The sequence below is a fragment of the Salvelinus alpinus genome, chromosome 6, assembly GCF_045679555.1.
Source record: "Salvelinus alpinus chromosome 6, SLU_Salpinus.1, whole genome shotgun sequence".
NCBI lineage: Eukaryota > Metazoa > Chordata > Actinopteri > Salmoniformes > Salmonidae > Salvelinus > Salvelinus alpinus.
This window is the reverse complement of record NC_092091.1, coordinates 72510406-72529888: the sequence shown is the minus strand read 5'-3', so window position 1 is coordinate 72529888 and position 19483 is coordinate 72510406. Positions and strand designations below refer to the sequence as shown.

At 51.2% G+C, this 19483-nt stretch overlaps 1 protein-coding gene across 1 annotated transcript in view; it reads right to left on the bottom strand.

The window, feature by feature from the left end:
• Positions 1 to 5768: 5768 nt before the first annotated feature.
• The window catches only part of tusc3 (tumor suppressor candidate 3), a 92899-nt gene continuing 79184 nt past the window's right edge, over positions 5769 to 19483 (bottom strand). The window contains exons 9-10 of the mRNA XM_071407891.1: positions 6993 to 7083; positions 5769 to 5939 (exon numbers count right to left, since the gene is read on the bottom strand). Of these exons, the coding sequence (XP_071263992.1) occupies positions 5924 to 5939; positions 6993 to 7083 (107 nt within the window). The 3' untranslated portion in view covers positions 5769 to 5923. The remainder of the gene's footprint in view (positions 5940 to 6992; positions 7084 to 19483) is intronic.

The window sequence follows — 19483 nt, the reverse complement described above, 5'->3', positions numbered from 1 at the left end:
ATAATCTCCACCCGGCACAGCCAGAAGAGGATTGGCCACCTCTCATAACCTGGTTCCTCTCTGGGTTTCTTTCTAGGTTTTCTTCCTAGCAACCGTGCTTCTACACCTGCATTGCTTGCTGTTTGGGAATTGAGGCTGGGTTTCTGTACAGCACTTTGAGATATCAGCTGATGTAAGAAGGGCTATATAAATACATTTGATTTGATCAGGGGACAAGGGCCTTGGTCAGGGAGGTGACCAAGAACCCGATGGTCACTCTGACAAAGCTCCAGAGTTCCCCTGTGGAGATGGGAGAACCTTCCAGAAGGACAACCATCTCTGCAGCACTCCACCAATTAGGCCTTTATGGTAGTGGCCAGAGTGGCCACTAGTGGCCAGACGAAAGCCACTCCTCAGTAAAAGGCATATGACAGCCCACTTGGAGTTTGCCAAAAGGCATCTAAAGGACTCTCAGACCATGAGAAACAAGATTCTCTGGTCTGATGAAACCAAGATTGCACTCTTTGGGCTGAATGCCAAGCGTCACGTCTGGAGGAAACCTGGCACCATCCCTACGGTGAAGCATGGTGGTGGCAGCTTCATGCTGTGGAGATGTTTTTCAGCGGCAGGGACTGGGAGACTAGTCAGGATCGAGGGAAAGATGAAAGGAGCAAAGTAGAGATAGATCCTTGATGAAAACCTGCTCCAGAGCACTCAGGACCTTAGCCTGGGGCGAAGGTTCACCTTCCAACAGGACAACAACCCTAAGCACACAGACAAGACAACGCAGGAGTGGCTTTGGGACAAGTCTATGAATGTCCTTGAGTGGCCCAGCCAGAGCCCGAACACGATCAAACATCTCTGGAGAGACTTGAAAATAGCTGTGCAGTGACGCTCCCCATCCAACCTGACAGAGCTTGAGAGGATCTGCAGAGAAGAATGGGAGAAGCTCCCCAAATACAGATGTGCCAAGCTTGTAGCATCATACCCAAGAAGACTCAAGTCTGTAATCACTGCCAAAGGTGTTTCAACAAAGTACTAACTAAAGGGTCTGAATACTTACGGAAATGTGATATTTCATAACATTTTGGGTGTAAAAATGTCTAAAAATGTGTTTTTGCTTTTTCATTATGGGGTATTGTGTGTAGATTGATAAGGGGAATAACGATTTAATCAATTTTAGAAAAAGGCTGTAACGTAACAAAATGTGGAAAAAGTCAATGGGTCTGAATACTTTCCGAATGCACTGTATGTACCGATCTACCTCAATTACCGCGTACCCCTGCACATTGACTCGGTACTGGTACCCTGTATCACAGTAGGTTGGACCTTCATTGGGGAGGACAGGCTCATGGTAATGGCTGGAGGGGAATGGTATTTAATACATGGTTTCCATGTGTTTGATGCCATTCCATTTGTTCTGTTACGGCCATTACTATGCTCCGTCCTCCCCTCAGCAGCCTCCTTTGCCGTGAATATAGCCAAGTTATCATTACTTGTGTATTTATTGCTCTTGTTATTATTTGTTGTTTTTCTCTCTGTATTGTTGGGTAAGTCAGCATTTCACTGTTAGTCCACACCTGTTGCTTACGAAGCATGAGACAAATAACATGTGATTTGATGTGGTACTGTGGTAATATGGACTGTATCACTGCCACCTCTATAACTACTAGTGATGCTGTGTCAGTGGAGGCTGCTGAGGGGAGGACGGCTCATAGTAATGGCTGGAACGGAGTCAATGGAATGGTATCTAACACGTGGTTTTCACATTATTATGAGCCGACCTCCCCTCAGCAGCCCCCAGTGCTGCAGCTCTACTGTCTAGAACAGTAAATGAGAAACACACACCTTCTACATCACTCCCCCATCATGACGTTTACTTACGTTCATTCATTGATCATCGGCTGCAGCTGATTCTCACACACACACCTAACTAACCTTCTCTCTTTCCTCTTCTCCCCAGCATGTCTCTCTCTCTCTTTCCTCTTCTCCCCAGCATGTATCTCTCTCTCTCTCCTCTTCTCCTCAGCATGTCTCTCTTTCCTCTTTTATTCAGCATGTCTCTCTCTCTTTCCTCTTCTCCTCCATGTCTCTCTCTCTCTCCTTCCTCTTCTCCTCAGCATGTCTCTCCCTCTCTCTCTTTCTTCAGCTTGTCTCTCTCTCTCTCTCTTTCCTCTTCTCCTCAGCATGTCTCTCTCTCTCTTTCCTCTTCTCCTCAGCATGTCTCTCTCTCTCTTTCCTCTCCTCCTCAGCATGTCTCTCTCTCTTTCCTCTTCTCCTCAGCATGTCTCTCTCTTTCGTCAGCATGTCTCTCTTTCCTCATCTCCTCAGCATGTCTCTCCCTCTCTCTCTTTCTTCAGCTTGTCTCTCTCTCTCTCTTTCCTCTTCTCCTCAGCATGTCTCTCTCTCTCTCCTCTTCTCCCCAGCATGTCTCTCTCTCTCTCTCTTTCCTCAGCATGTTTCTCTCTCCTCTTCTCCTCAGCATGTCTCTCTCTCTCTTTCCTCTTCTCCCCAGCATGTCTCTCTCTCTCTCTTTCCTCTTCTCCTCAGCATGTCTCTCTCTTTCCTCTTCTCCTCAGCATGTCTCTCTCTCTCTTTCCTCTTCTCCCCAGCATGTCTCTCTTTCCTCTTCTCCCCAGCATGTCTCTCTCTCTCTTTCCCCAGCATGTCTCTCTCTTTCCTCTTCTCCCCAGCATGTCTCTCTTTCTTTCCTCTTCCCCTCAGCATGTCTCTCTCTCTCTTTCCTCTTCCCCTCAGCATGTCTCTCTCTCTTTCCTCTTCTCCTCAGCATGTCTCTCTCTCTCTTTCCTTTCCTCCTCAGCATGTCTCTCTCTCCTCCTCAGCATGTCTCTCTCTCCTCTTCAGCATGTCTCTCTCTCTCTTTCCTCTTCTTCCTCAGCATGTCTCTCTCTCTTTCCTCTTCTTCCTCAGCATGTCTCTCTCTCTTTCCTCTTTTCCTCAGCATGTCTCTCTCTCTTTCCTCTTTTCCTCAGCATGTCTCTCTCTCTTTCCTCTTTTCCTCAGCATGTCTCTCTCTCTCTTTCCTCTTTTCCTCAGCATGTCTCTCTCTCTCTTTCCTCTTCTCCTCAGCATGTCTCTCTCTCCTCTTTTCCTCAGCATGTCTCTCTCTCCTCTTTTCCTCAGCATGTCTCTCTCTCCTCTTCAGCATGTCTCTCTCTCTCTCTCCTCTTCAGCATGTCTCTCTCTCTCTTTCCTCTTTTCCTCAGCATGTCTCTCTCTCTCTCCTCTTCTCCTCAGCATGTCTCTCTCTTTCCTCTTTTCCTCAGCATGTCTCTCTCTCTCTTTCCTCTTTTCCTCAGCATCTCTCTCTCTCTCTTTCCTCTTTTCCTCAGCATCTCTCTCTCTCTCTTTCCTCTTTTCCTCAGCATGTCTCTCTCTCTCTTTCCTCTTCTCCTCAGCATGTCTCTCTCTCTCCTCTTCTCCTCAGCATGTCTCTCTCTCTCCTCTTCTCCTCAGCATGTCACTCTCTCTTTCCTCTTCTCCTCAGCATGTCACTCTCTCTCTTTCCTCTTCTCCCCAGCATGTCTCTCTCTCTCTTTCCTTTTCTCCTCAGCATGTCTCTCTCTCCTCTTTTCCTCAGCATGTCTCTCTCTCCTCTTCAGCATGTCTCTCTCTCTCTCTCCTCTTCAGCATGTCTCTCTCTCTCTTTCCTCTTTTCCTCAGCATGTCTCTCTCTCCTCTTCAGCATGTCTCTCTCTCTCTCTCCTCTTCTCCCCAGCATGTCTCTCTCTCTCTCTCCTCTTCTCCCCAGCATGTCTCTCTCTCTTTCCTCTTCTCCTCAGCATGTCTCTCTCTCTTTCCTCTTCTCCCCAGCATGTCTCTCTCTCTCTTTCCTCTTCTCCCCAGCATGTCTCTCTCTTTCCTCTTCTCCCCAGCATGTCTCTCTCTCTCTTTCCTCTTCTCCTCAGCATGTCTCTCTCTCTCTCTCTCTTCTCCTCAGCATGTCTCTCTCTCTCTTTCCTCTTCTCCTCAGCATGTCTCTCTCTCTCTTTCCTCTTCTCCTCAGCATGTCTCTCTCTCTCTTTCCTCTTCTCCTCAGCATGTCTCTCTCTCTCTCTCTTTCCTCTTCTCCTCAGCATGTCTCTCTCTCTCTCTCTTTCCTCTTCTCCTCATCATGTCTCTCTCTTTCCTCTTCTCCTCATCATGTCTCTCTCTTTCTTTCCTCTTCTCCTCAGCATGTCTGTTTCCTCTTTTCCTCAACATGTCTCTCTCTCTCCTCAGCTTCTCTCTCTCTCTCTCTTTCCTCAGCATGTCTCTCTCTCCTCTTCTCCTCAGCATGTCTCTCTCTCTTTCCTCAGCATGTCTCTCTCTCTTTCCTCAGCATGTCTCTTTCCTCAGCTTGTCTCTCTCTTTCCTCTTCTCCTCAGCATGTCTCTCTCTCTCTCTCTTTCCTCTTCTCCTCAGCATGTCTCTCTCTCTCTCTCTTTCCTCTTCTCCTCAGCATGTCTGTTTCCTCTTTTCCTCAACATGTCTCTCTCTCTCTCTCCTCAGCTTCTCTCTCTCTCTCTCTTTCCTCAGCTTCTCTCTCTCTTCTCTTCTCCTCAGCATGTCTCTCTCTCTTTCCTCAGCATGTCTCTCTCTCTCTTTCCTCAGCATGTCTCTTTCCTCAGCTTGTCTCTCTCTCTTTCCTCTTCTCCTCAGCATGTCTCTCTCTCTCTCTCTTTCCTCTTCTCCTCAGCATGTCTCTCTCTCTCTCTCTTTCCTCTTCTCCTCAGCATGTCTGTTTCCTCTTTTCCTCAACATGTCTCTCTCTCTCTCTCCTCAGCTTCTCTCTCTCTCTCTCCTCAGCTTCTCTCTCTCTCTCTCCTCAGCTTCTCTCTCTCTCTCTCCTCAGCTTCTCTCTCTCCTCTTCTCCTCAGCATGTCTCTCTCTTTCCTCAGCATGTCTCTCTCTCTCTTTCCTCAGCTTGTCTCTCTCTCTCTCTCTTTCCTCAGCTTGTCTCTCTCTCTCTCTCTTTCCTCAGCTTGTCTCTCTCTCTCTTCTCCTCAGCTTGTCTCTCTCTCTCTTCTCCTCAGCATGTCTCTATCTCTCTTTTTCCTCTTCTCCTCAGCATGTCTCTCGCTCTCTCCTCTTCTCCTCAGCATGTCTCTCTTTCTTTCCTCTTCTCCGCAGCATGTCTCTCTCTCTCTTTCCTCTTCTCCTCAGCATCTCTCTCTTTCTTTCCTCAGCATCTCTCTCTTTCTTTCCTCAGCATCTCTCTCTTTCTTTCCTCAGCATCTCTCTCTTTCTTTCCTCAGCATGTCTCTCTTTCTTCTCCTCAGCATGTCTCTCTTTCTTCTCCGCAGCATGTCTCTCTTTCTTTCCTCAGCATCTCTCTCTCTCTTTCCTCTTCTCCTCAGCATCTCTCTCTTTCTTTCCTCAGCATCTCTCTCTTTCTTTCCTCAGCATCTCTCTCTTTCTTTCCTCAGCATCTCTCTCTTTCTTTCCTCAGCATCTCTCTCTTTCTTTCCTCAGCATCTCTCTCTTTCTTCTCCTCAGCATGTCTCTCTTTCTTCTCCTCAGCATCTCTCTCTTTCTTTCCTCTTCTCCTCAGCATCTCTCTCTTTCTTTCCTCTTCTCCTCAGCATGTCTCTCTTTCTTTCCTCTTCTCCTCAGCATGTCTCTCTTTCTTTCCTCTTCTCCTCAGCATGTCTCTCTTTCTTTCCTCTCCATCTCTGTCATTTGGTCAGACACTATCAAATAAAACACATTCAGACCTCAAGAGCTAAACTCCTTCAGAACAGGTGTGTGTGATATAACTGTACTAATCACATAGGTAGGAGTGTCTCTTTTCTCAGTTTGTCACATGATCATTTATTAAGTAGATTGAGTACAGCAGTTGAAATGACCCCCCCGCCCCATGCACCCTGTCCCGGTGTCTGCAGCCTCTCAGCTAGCAGCAAGTAGCCTCTTCACCCTTCACTCTGAAGACGGCGCCTCAGACTCACTTTATAAGGAAGCTGAAAAAGAGAGAGAGAGAGAGAGACAGAGCGTGTGATTACAGAGCGCTCGCTAGTTAATGTGTGACAAAGTCAACTGCGTTCTGACTGTATTAAGTGTCGTTCAGTAGATTTCATTGTGATCTGACTGTATTAAGTGTCGTTCAGTAGATTTCATTGCGATCTGACTGTATTAAGTGTCGTTCAGTAGATTTCCTAGCGATCTGACTGTATTAAATGTCGTTCAGTAGATTTCCTAGCGATCTGACTGTATTAAATGTCGTTCAGTAGATTTCATTGTGATCTGACTGTATTAAGTGTCGTTCAGTAGATTTCATTGTGATCTGACTGTATTAAGTGTCGTTCAGTAGATTTCATTGTGATCTGACTGTATTAAGTGTCGTTCAGTAGATGTCATTGTGACTGTATTAAATGCTGTTCAGAAGATCTCTCGGACTGTGTGCTGCTAACTGTTGTTTTGATGATAAAGGGCGTTACTTGAAGGCATCTATATTCTGAGAGGTGGAGAATCTGGACGTGTCCTAAATGGTACCCTACCAGATCTCTATGGGTCCTGGACAAAAGTAATGCTCAAAAGAAAAAAAGGGCGCTATTTGGGGCGAAGCCGTTGATTCGACCTGAGGCTGACAAAATCCATCACTGAGCTTCTTTTTTGGGATAAAGCATCTGACGACTCAGCTGACGACTCAGCTGACGACTCAGCTGACGACGTTCAAAAGTGGGTAAAGTTGACTTCCAAGGGCAGTTTGAGTTCGCTCGGTTAGGAAAAAATGCAACACAATGTTCTGGGTGAAAAGTGTCTGGGTGTGTTCCATGTTAGAGGCTGGATGGTGTGAACTTAGACACCCCTGATTCAATGTAGAAACCCTGGAGACCTGGACTGAAGTACTCTATTCATTCAATATGTAGGGCCAGGAGTTTATCCAGACCACCTCAACTGAAAAACTCTGGGCACAGACGTTTTGATGGTTAAGTCACGTGTCCAGGAAAACTCCTGGCCCTAATTGTGTGAATGCCATTGGTAACATGGTGAAGTCCAGGTATGTGTGTTACCTGTAGGGGTAGCCGTGGTACTTGGACCTGAAGATGGACAGCAGGAAGCTGAAGAAGAACACCACCAGGCCCAGTCCCACCAGGCAGATAACTGAAACACACAACACAACATTACACACACACACAGTCCCACCAGGCAGATAACTGAAACACACAGCACAACATTACACACACACACACACACACACACACACACACACACACACACACACACACACACACACACACACACACACACACACACACACAGTCCCACCAGGCAGATAACTGAAACACACAACACAACATTACACACACACACACTCCCACACACACTACCACTACCACACACAACCACACACACAACCAAACACACAACCACTCACACACATACCACCCCTCACAAGCACACACACACGTGTTCGCCCCTTTAGTATGCTAACGAGGCAATTTAGTTATTTTGGGACGGTTAAAAACACCTCAATGACAAAAGATGACGGGACGGTTAAAAACACCTCAATGACAAAAGATGAGAATGATTCGCTCTCTCTCCCCTGCCTCTCTCCCCCTCCCTCTCCCTCTCTCTCTCTCTCTCTCTCTCCCCCTCTCTAGGTTGGCCATATTCCCCACTGCAGTGTGTTGTCTGGTAGTATAATTAGCTAGAAGACAGTGGTAACTGTAAAGGGTGTGTGGAGGGCCTATTGGATGGATTTGATGTCACCACTGAGATCCTTCAACAGTCCTCTACTGAGCTATGGGCTGAAGCCAGGGCTGAGGGGAACTAATGTCCTTGTCAAATTGGCATGTAAGCAGTGTAATGTAAGCTCTTCGTAATCATCACTAAGGCTTATATTCTGACGTTTACCAGCCTGTGGTTTTTATAATCATATCATATATATATATTTTTTAAATGATGGGTTTCTATTAAAATGAGTCACTACGACATCGTCCCAAATGGTTCCCTATTTGGGGCGCACTACGTTTGACCAAGGCCCAAAGGGAGGGACCAGGGAGCCGTTTGGGACTCATGCTGTGTGAGTCTAATGCAACGTGAATGATGGGTGTTTCTGCTGATTCAGCGGCCCGGCGGTTCAGCTGAGAGATGAACTTAAAAAGGTGTTGTTTTCTCCATGTGCTGTCGCTCGACACGATGCAGACGGATGAAGGACTGTTACTGGACACGTTACAGACGGATGAAGGACTGTTACTGGACACGATGCAGACGGATGAAGGACTGTTACTGGACACGTTGCAGACGGATGAAGGACTGTTACTGGACACGATGCAGACGGATGAAGGACTGTTACTGGACACGTTGCAGACGGATGAAGGACTGTTACTGGACACGTTGCAGACGGATGAAGGACTGTTACTGGACACGTTGCAGACGGATGAAGGACTGTTACTGGACACGTTACAGACGGATGAAGGACTGTTACTGGACACGTTACAGACGGATGAAGGACTGTTACTGGACACGATGCAGACGGATGAAGGACTGTTACTGGACACGATGCAGACGGATGAAGGACTGTTACTGGACACGATGCAGACGGATGAAGGACTGTTACTGGACACGTTGCAGACGGATGAAGGACTGTTACTGGACACGTTACAGACGGATGAAGGACTGTTACTGGACACGTTGCAGACGGATGAAGGACTGTTACTGGACACGATGCAGACGGATGAAGGACTGTTACTGGACACGTTGCAGACGGATGAAGGAATGTTACTGGACACGTTGCAGACGGATGAAGGACTGTTACTGGACACGTTACAGACGGATGAAGGACTGTGACTGGACACGTTGCAGACGGATGAAGGACCGTCACTGGACACGTTGCAGACGGATGAAGGACCGTCACTGGACACGTTGCAGACGGATGAAGGACCGTCACTGGACACGATGCAGACGGATGAAGGACCGTCACTGGACACGATGCAGACGGATGAAGGACCGTTACTGGACACGTTGCAGACGGATGAAGGACCGTTACTGCACACGTTGCAGACGGATGAAGGACCGTTACTGGACACGTTGCAGACGGATGAAGGACCGTTACTGGACACGTTGCAGACGGATGATGGACCGTTACTGGACACGTTGCAGACGGATGAAGGACCGTTACTGGACACGTTGCAGACGGATGAAGGACCGTTACTGGACACGTTACAGACGGATGAAGGACCGTTACTGGACACGTTACAGACGGATGAAGGACCGTTACTGGACACGTTGCAGACGGATGAAGGACCGTTACTGGACACGTTGCAGACGGATGAAGGACCGTTACTGGACACGTTGCAGACGGATGAAGGACCGTTACTGGACACGTTGCAGACGGATGAAGGACCGTTACTGGACACGTTGCAGACGGATGAAGGACCGTTACTGGACACGTTGCAGACGGATGAAGGACCGTTACTGGACACGTTGCAGACGGATGAAGGACCGTTACTGGACACGTTGCAGACGGATGAAGGACCGTTACTGGACACGTTGCAGACGGATGAAGGAATGTTACTGGACACGTTGCAGACGGATGAAGGACCGTTACTGGACACGTTACAGACGGATGAAGGACCGTGACTGGACACGTTGCAGACGGATGAAGGACCGTCACTGGACACGTTGCAGACGGATGAAGGACCGTCACTGGACACGTTGCAGACGGATGAAGGACCGTCACTGGACACGATGCAGACGGATGAAGGACCGTCACTGGACACGATGCAGACGGATGAAGGACCGTTACTGGACACGTTGCAGACGGATGAAGGACCGTTACTGGACACGTTGCAGACGGATGAAGGACCGTTACTGGACACGTTGCAGACGGATGAAGGACCGTTACTGGACACGCTGCAGACAGATGAAGGACCGTTACTGGACACGTTGCAGACGGATGAAGGACCGTTACTGGACACGTTGCAGACGGATGATGGACCGTTACTGGACACGTTGCAGACGGATGATGGACCGTTAATGGACACGTTGCAGACGGATGAAGGACCGTTACTGGACACGTTGCAGACGGATGAAGGACCGTTACTGGACACGTTACAGACGGATGAAGGACCGTTACTGGACACGTTACAGACGGATGAAGGACCGTTACTGGACACGTTGCAGACGGATGAAGGACCGTTACTGGACACGTTGCAGACGGATGAAGGACCGTTACTGGACACGTTGCAGACGGATGAAGGACCGTTACTGGACACGTTGCAGACGGATGAAGGACCGTTACTGGACACGTTGCAGACGGATGAAGGACCGTTACTGGACACGTTGCAGACGGATGAAGGACCGTTACTGGACACGTTGCAGACGGATGAAGGACCGTTACTGGACACGTTGCAGACGGATGAAGGACCGTTACTGGACACGTTGCAGACGGATGAAGGACCGTTACTGGACACGATGCAGAAGGATGAAGGACCGTTACTGGACACGTTGCAGACGGATGAAGGACCGTTACTGGACACGTTGCAGACGGATGAAGGACCGTTACTGGACACGTTGCAGACGGATGAAGGACCGTTACTGGACACGATGCAGAAGGATGAAGGACCGTTACTGGACACGTTGCAGACGGATGAAGGACCGTTACTGGACACGTTGCAGACGGATGAAGGACCGTTACTGGACACGTTGCAGACGGATGAAGGACCGTTACTGGACACGTTGCAGACGGATGAAGGACCGTTACTGGACACGTTACAGACGGATGAAGGACCGTTACTGGACACGTTGAAGACGGATGAAGGACCGTTACTGGACACGTTGCAGACGGATGAAGGACCGTTACTGGACACGATGCAGACGGATGAAGGACTGTTACTGGACACGTTGCAGACGGATGAAGGACTGTTACTGGACACGTTGCAGACGGATGAAGGACTGTTACTGGACACGTTACAGACGGATGAAGGACTGTTACTGGACACGTTGCAGACGGATGAAGGACTGTTACTGGACACGATGCAGACGGATGAAGGACTGTTACTGGACACGTTACAGACGGATGAAGGACTGTTACTGGACACGTTGCAGACGGATGAAGGACTGTTACTGGACACGTTGCAGACGGATGAAGGACTGTTACTGGACACGTTACAGACGGATGAAGGACTGTTACTGGACACGTTGCAGACGGATGAAGGACTGTTACTGGACACGATGCAGACGGATGAAGAACTGTTACTGGACACGTTGCAGACGGATGAAGGACTGTTACTGGACACGTTGCAGACGGATGAAGGACTGTTACTGGACACGTTGCAGACGGATGAAGGACTGTTACTGGACACGTTGCAGACGGATGAAGGACTGTTACTGGACACGATGCAGACGATGCAGACGGATGAAGGACTGTTACTGGACACGTTACAGACGGATGAAGGACTGTTACTGGACACGTTGCAGACGGATGAAGGACTGTTACTGGACACGTTGCAGACGGATGAAGGACTGTTACTGGACACGATGCAGACGGATGAAGGACTGTTACTGGACACGTTGCAGACGGATGAAGGACTGTTACTGGACACGATGCAGACGGATGAAGGACTGTTACTGGACACGTTACAGACGGATGAAGGACTGTTACTGGACACGTTGCAGACGGATGAAGGACTGTTACTGGACACGTTGCAGACGGATGAAGGACTGTTACTGGACACGATGCAGACGGATGAAGGACTGTTACTGGACACGTTGCAGACGATGAAGGACTGTTACTGGACACGATGCAGACGGATGAAGGACTGTTACTGGACACGTTACAGACGGATGAAGGACTGTTACTGGACACGTTGCAGACGGATGAAGGACCGTTACTGGACACGTTGCAGACGGATGAAGGACTGTTACTGGACACGTTACAGACGGATGAAGGAATGTTACTGGACACGTTGCAGACGGATGAAGGACTGTTACTGGACACGTTGCAGACGGATGAAGGACTGTTACTGGACACGATGCAGACGGATGAAGGACTGTTACTGGACACGATGCAGACGGATGAAGGACTGTTACTGGACACGTTGCAGACGGATGAAGGACTGTTACTGGACACGTTGCAGACGGATGAAGGACTGTTACTGGACACGTTACAAACACCTTGTTTTGCATTTTAATTAACGCTATCTCAAGGATAACTGCTTTTGCACAACTGTGTGTGTGTGTGTACATGCATGTGTGTGTGTGTGTGTGTGTATACCTGCATGTGTGTGTCCGGTCTCAGTAGAACTACAACAGTGGGCCTCTGAACCTCTGTATTAATCATGCTTACATTACACACACACACACACACACACACACATACACACACACACACACACACGAGGTTGGCCTTTTGTGCTGTGCCGCGCACGCACCACAAACACACACACCGTGGGGGTCAGGGTTCATCTCTCTGGTGTTAATTAAAGGAACAGTGGACTGAGTGACGGCCTCTTCACATCTGCCAGACTTAATTGACAGTTATGCAAATATCCATCATGCTTATACAAATGATAATGTCATGTCATTATGTATGCAGCATGTGAGTTCCACTGGAACTACCTCAGTGAGTCTAGCGGACTGGAAGGGGAAGGGGCTGTTGTGTGTGTGTATGGGGGGGCACCACTCAGTCATAAAACATTAGCTGGGGGAACATGCCTACCTCCCCCTGCTGTGAGGACAAGACACCCTACACACACACACACACACAGAGTGGGAGAAGAGTGGAGCAGGGGAAGGTGGAGAGAGGAGCAGGGGAAGGTGGAGAGAGGAGCAGGGGAAGGTGGAGAGAGGAGCAGGGGAAGGTGGAGAGAGGAGCAGGGGAAGGAGGAGAGAGGAGCAGGGGAAGGAGGAGAGAGGAGCAGGGGAAGGTGGAGAGAGGAGCAGGGGAAGGTGGAGAGAGGAGCAGGGGAAGGAGGAGGGAGGAGCAGGGGAAGGTGGAGAGAGGAGCAGGGGAAGGTGGAGAGGAGCAGGGGAAGATGGAGAGAGGAGCAGGGGAAGATGGAGAGAGGAGCAGGGGAAGATGGAGAGAGGAGCAGGGGAAGGAGGAGAGAGGAGCAGGGGAAGGAGGAGAGAGGAGCAGGGGAAGGAGGAGAGAGGAGCAGGGGAAGGAGGAGAGAGGAGCAGGGGAAGGTGGAGGAAGGTGGAGAGAGGAGCAGGGGAAGGTGGAGAGAGGAGCAGGAGAAGGTGGAGAGAGGAGCAGGGGAAGGTGGAGAGAGGAGCAGGGGAAGGTGGAGAGAGGAGCAGGGGAAGGTGGAGAGAGGAGCAGGGGAAGGTGGAGAGAGGAGCAGGGGAAGGTGGAGAGAGGAGCAGGGGAAGGTGGAGAGAGGAGCAGGGGAAGGTGGAGAGAGGAGCAGGGGAAGGAGGAGAGAGGAGCAGGGGGAGGTGGAGAGAGGAGCAGGGGAAGGAGGAGAGAGGAGCAGGGGAAGGAGGAGAGAGGAGCAGGGGAAGATGGAGAGAGGAGCAGGGGAAGGAGGAGAGAGGAGCAGGGGAAGGAGGAGAGAGGAGCAGGGGAAGGAGGAGAGAGGATCAGGGGAAGGAGGAGAGAGGATCAGGGGAAGGAGGAGAGAGGAGCAGGGGACGGTGGAGAGAGGAGCAGGGGACGGTGGAGAGAGGAGCAGGGGACGGTGGAGAGAGGAGCAGGGGAAGGAGGAGAGAGGAGCAGGGGAAGGTGGAGAGAGGAGCAGGGGAAGGTGGAGAGAGGAGCAGGGGAAGGTGGAGAGAGGAGCAGGGGAAGGTGGAGAGAGGAGCAGGGGAAGGTGGAGAGAGGAGCAGGGGAAGGTGGAGAGAGGAGCAGGGGAAGGTGGAGAGAGGAGCAGGGGAAGGTGGAGAGAGGAGCAGGGGGAAGGTGGAGAGAGGAGCAGGGGAAGGTGGAGAGAGGAGCAGGGGAAGGTGGAGAGAGGAGCAGGGGAAGGTGGAGAGAGGAGCAGGGGAAGGATGGAGAGAGGAGCAGGGGAAGGAGGAGAGAGGAGCAGGGAAGGTGGAGAGAGGAGCAGGGGAAGGAGAGAGGAGCAGGGGAGTGAGAGAGGAGCAGGGGAGGAGAGAGGAGCAGGAGGGAGAGAGGAGCAGGGGAAGGAGAGAGGAGCAGGGGGAAGGAGGAGAGAGGAGCAGGGGAAGGAGGAGAGAGGAGCAGGGGAAGGAGGAGAGAGGAGCAGGGGAAGGAGGAGAGAGGAGCAGGGGAAGGAGGAGAGAGGAGCAGGGGAAGGAGGAGAGAGGAGCAGGGGAAGGAGGAGAGAGGAGCAGGGGAAGGAGGAGAGAGGAGCAGGGGAAGATGGAGAGAGGAGCAGGGGAAGATGGAGAGAGGAGCAGGGGAAGGAGGAGAGAGGAGCAGGGGAAGGAGGAGAGAGGAGCAGGGGAAGGAGGAGAGAGGAGCAGGGGAAGGAGGAGAGAGGAGCAGGGGAAGGTGGAGGAAGGTGGAGAGAGGAGCAGGGGAAGGTGGAGAGAGGAGCAGGGGAAGGTGGAGGAAGGTGGAGAGAGGAGCAGGGGAAGATGGAGAGAGGAGCAGGGGAAGATGGAGAGAGGAGCAGGGGAAGGAGGAGAGAGGAGCAGGGGAAGGAGGAGAGAGGAGCAGGGGAAGGTGGAGAGAGGAGCAGGGGAAGGTGGAGAGAGGAGCAGGGGAAGGTGGAGAGAGGAGCAGGGGAAGGTGGAGAGAGGAGCAGGGGAAGGTGGAGAGAGGAGCAGGGGAAGGTGGAGAGAGGAGCAGGGGAAGGAGGAGAGAGGAGCAGGGGGAGGTGGAGAGAGGAGCAGGGGAAGGAGGAGAGAGGAGCAGGGGAAGGAGGAGAGAGGAGCAGGGGAAGGAGGAGAGAGGAGCAGGGGAAGGAGGAGAGAGGAGCAGGGGAAGGAGGAGAGAGGAGCAGGGGAAGGAGGAGAGAGGAGCAGGGGAAGGAGGAGAGAGGAGCAGGGGAAGGTGGAGAGAGGAGCAGGGGAAGGTGGAGAGAGGAGCAGGGGAAGGTGGAGAGAGGAGCAGGGGACGGTGGAGAGAGGAGCAGGGGAAGGTGGAGAGAGGAGCAGGGGAAGGTGGAGAGAGGAGCAGGGGAAGGATGAGAGAGGAGCAGGGGAAGGTGGAGAGAGGAGCAGGGGAAGGTGGAGAGAGGAGCAGGGGAAGGTGGAGAGAGGAGCAGGGGAAGGTGGAGAGAGGAGCAGGGGAAGGTGGAGAGAGGAGCAGGGGAAGGTGGAGAGAGGTGCAGGGGAAGGTGGAGAGAGGAGCAGGGGAAGGTGGAGAGAGGAGCAGGGGAAGGTGGAGAGAGGAGCAGGGGAAGGATGAGAGAGGAGCAGGGGAAGGATGAGAGAGGAGCAGGAGGAGAGAGGAGCAGGAGGAGAGAGGAGCAGGGGAAGGAGGAGAGAGGAGCAGGGGAAGGAGGAGAGAGGAGCAGGGGAAGGAGGAGAGAGGAGCAGGGGAAGGAGGAGAGAGGAGCAGGGGAAGGAGGAGAGAGGAGCAGGGGAAGATGGAGAGAGGAGCAGGGGAAGGATGAGAGAGGAGCAGGGGAAGGTGGAGAGAGGAGCAGGGGAAGGTGGAGAGAGGAGCAGGGGAAGGTGGAGAGAGGAGCAGGGGAAGGTGGAGAGAGGAGCAGGGGAAGGAGGAGAGAGGAGCAGGGGAAGGAGGAGAGAGGAGCAGGGGAAGGTGGAGAGAGGAGCAGGGGAAGGTGGAGAGAGGAGCAGGGGAAGGTGGAGAGAGGAGCAGGGGACGGTGGAGAGAGGAGCAGGGGACGGTGGAGAGAGGAGCAGGGGAAGGAGGAGAGAGGAGCAGGGGAAGGTGGAGAGAGGAGCAGGGGAAGGATGAGAGAGGAGCAGGGGAAGGTGGAGAGAGGAGCAGGGGAAGGTGGAGAGAGGAGCAGGGGAAGGTGGAGAGAGGAGCAGGGGAAGGTGGAGAGAGGAGCAGTGGAAGGTGGAGAGAGGAGCAGGGGAAGGTGGAGAGAGGAGCAGAGGAAGGTGGAGAGAGGAGCAGGGGAAGGTGGAGAGAGGAGCAGGGGAAGGTGGAGAGAGGAGCAGGGGACGGTGGAGAGAGGAGCAGGTGAAGGAGGAGAGAGGAGCAGGGGAAGGTGGAGAGAGGAGCAGGGGAAGGATGAGAGAGGAGCAGGGGAAGGTGGAGAGAGGAGCAGGGGAAGGTGGAGAGAGGAGCAGGGGAAGGTGGAGAGAGGAGCAGGGGAAGGTGGAGAGAGGAGCAGGGGAAGGTGGAGAGAGGAGCAGGGGAAGGTGGAGAGAGGAGCAGGGGAAGGCGGAGAGAGGAGCAGGGGAAGGTGGAGAGAGGAGCAGGGGAAGGTGGAGAGAGGAGCAGGGGAAGGTGGAGAGAGGAGCAGGGGAAGGAGGAGAGAGGAGCAGGAGGAGAGAGGAGCAGGAGGAGAGAGGAGCAGGAGGAGAGAGGAGCAGGGGAAGGAGGAGAGAGGAGCAGGGGAAGGAGGAGAGAGGAGCAGGGGAAGGAGGAGAGAGGAGCAGGGGAAGGAGGAGAGAGGAGCAGGGGAAGGAGGAGAGAGGAGCAGGGGAAGATGGAGAGAGGAGCAGGGGAAGGATGAGAGAGGAGCAGGGGAAGGTGGAGAGAGGAGCAGGGGAAGGTGGAGAGAGGAGCAGGGCAAGGTGGAGAGAGGAGCAGGGGAAGGTGGAGAGAGGAGCAGGGGAAGGTGGAGAGAGGAGCAGGGGAAGGTGGAGAGAGGAGCAGGGGAAGGAGGAGAGAGGAGCAGGGGAAGGTGGAGAGAGGAGCAGGGGAAGGTGGAGAGAGGAGCAGGGGAAGGTGGAGAGAGGAGCAGGGGAAGGTGGAGAGAGGAGCAGGGGAAGGTGGAGAGAGAAGGAGGGGAAGGTGGAGATAGGAGCAGGGGAAGGAGGAGAGAGGAGCAGGGGAAGGAGGAGAGAGGAGCAGGGGAAGGAGGAGAGAGGAGCAGGGGAATGTGGAGAGAGGAGCAGGGGAAGGTGGAGAGAGGAGCAGGGGAAGGTGGAGAGAGGAGCAGGGGAAGGTGGAGAGAGGAGCAGGGGAAGGTGGAGAGGAGCAGGGGAAGGAGGAGAGAGGAGCAGGGGAAGGAGGAGAGGAGGAAGGAGGAGTGTTTGTGTATACATGTGCGTATGCTTCATGTGGGAGATGAAAAATGTTTGCATACAGTATGTGTGTGTGTGTGTGTGTGTGTGTGTATGTGTGTGTGAGAGATCAAGGATTAGATGCTGTGAGGCAATGACAAATGTGTGTTTCTGTTCCTACATGTGCTTATGGGGGATGTCCTTCTGGAAATCATATTCACACCCCCTCAGAGAGAGATGGGCTCAGAAAAAAATCACATATTCTGACATTGGCAACAGTACAGTGTTGAGACGAATGTGCTTTGTATTGTTCACCATGTTATTGCCCTGTACACCAGTTTACATATTCCTCCAAGCAGTACAGCATGTCTGGAACGTCCTGATATTTATCTCTACTGTACTGTTAATAGCAGAGAGAAATGACTTCTGGCATTGAAGAACAACTATCTGGTCCTCGGCTTGTTCACACCGTGGTGATTTCTAAAGACGAGAATGGAATCGCACTCCTTTGAAGTATGCATTGAATGAGAGAGGACAGAGAGACAGAGACTCACAGAGAGAGCGAGAGTGTGAGAGGGAAAGAGAGAGACAGAAATAAAGAAGAACAGAGAGAGAGGGACAGAGAGAGAGACAGAAGGACAGAGAGAGACAGACAGAAAGACAGAGAGACAGAGAGCAAGAGAGAGAGTGAGACAGAGAGAGAGACAGAGAGTGAGACAGAGAGACAGACTGAAATTGAATTGAGAGAGCGAGAGATGAGACAGAGAGAGGGGAGAGAGAGAGGAGAGAGAAAGAGAGAGAGCGAGAGAGAGATAAGTGGTGAGACAGGGAGAGGTGACACCAGGATATTTTGTGGGTGACTCATTAAGTGTGTGTTATTGCTCATTCTCATGGACCTGTTGGCATAATGTGTGTGACTGTGTGTTTTTCACTGGGAGATGTGTGTAGCTCCAGTTTGAGGCTGATTCATTTAAATGTAATTAAAAATGTGTGAGCTTGCATCCATGTGTGCATGTGACTACGTGACTGAACAGTAGTTAGTGACAGTCTGTGTGACTGAACAGTAGTTAGTGACAGTGTGTGTGACTGAACAGTAGTTAGTGACAGTCTGTGTGACTGAACAGTAGTTAGTGACAGTCTGTGTGACTGAACAGTAGTGAGTGACAGTCTGTGTGTGACTGAACAGTAGTGAGTGACAGTCTGTGTGTGACTGAACAGTAGTGAGTGACAGTCTGTGTGTGACTGAACAGTAGTGAGTGACAGTCTGTGTGGCTGAACAGTAGTTAGTGACAGTCTGTGTGGCTGAACAGTAGTTAGTGACAGTCTGTGTGGCTGAACAGTAGTTAGTGACAGTCTGTGTGACTGAACAGTAGTTAGTGACAGTCTGTGTGATTGAACAGTAGTTAGTGACAGTGTGTGTGACTGAACAGTAGTTAGTGACAGTCTGTGATTGAACAGTAGTTAGTGACAGCCTGTGTGACTGAACAGTAGTTAGTGACAGCCTGTGTGACTGAACAGTAGTTAGTGACAGTCTGTGTGACTGAACAGTAGTTAGTGACAGTGTGTGTGACTGAACAGTAGTTAGTGACAGTGTGTGTGACTGAACAGTAGTTAGTGACAGTGTGTGTGACTGAACAGTAGTTAGTGACAGTGTGTGTGACTGAACAGTAGTTAGTGACAGTGTGTGTGACTGAACAGTAGTTAGTGACAGTGTGTGTGATTGAACAGTAGTTAGTGACAGTCTGTGACTGAAGTGTGACTGAAGTGTGATTGAACAGTAGTGAGTGACAGTCTGTGTGACTGAACAGTAGTTAGTGACAGTGTGTGTGATTGAACAGTAGTGAGTGACAGGGTGTGTCAGCCTGTTTGACTATGTGATTGAACAGTAGTGAGTGACAGTGTGTGACTATGTGATTGAACAGTAGTGAGTGACAGTGTGTGACTATGTGATTGAACAGTAGTGAGTGACAGTGTGTGACTATGTGATTGAACAGTAGTGAGTGACAGTGTGTGACTATGTGATTGAACAGTAGTGAGTGACAGTGTGTGACTATGTGATTGAACAGTAGTGAGTGACAGTGTGTGACTATGTGATTGAACAGTAGTGAGTGACAGTGTGTGACTATGTGATTGAACAGTAGTGAGTGACAGTGTGTGACTATGTGATTGAACAGTAGTGAGTGACAGTGTGTGACTATGTGATTGAACAGTAGTGAGTGACAGTGTGTGACTATGTGATTGAACAGTAGTGAGTGACAGTGTGTGACTATGTGATTGAACAGTAGTGAGTGACAGTGTGTGACTATGTGATTGAACAGTAGTGAGTGACAGTGTGTGACTATGTGATTGAACAGTAGTGAGTGACAGTGTGTGACTATGTGATTGAACAGTAGTGAGTGTCAGTGTGTGACTATGTGATTGAACAGTAGTGAGTGACAGTGTGTGACTATGTGATTGAACAGTAGTGAGTGACAGTGTGTGACTATGTGATTGAACAGTA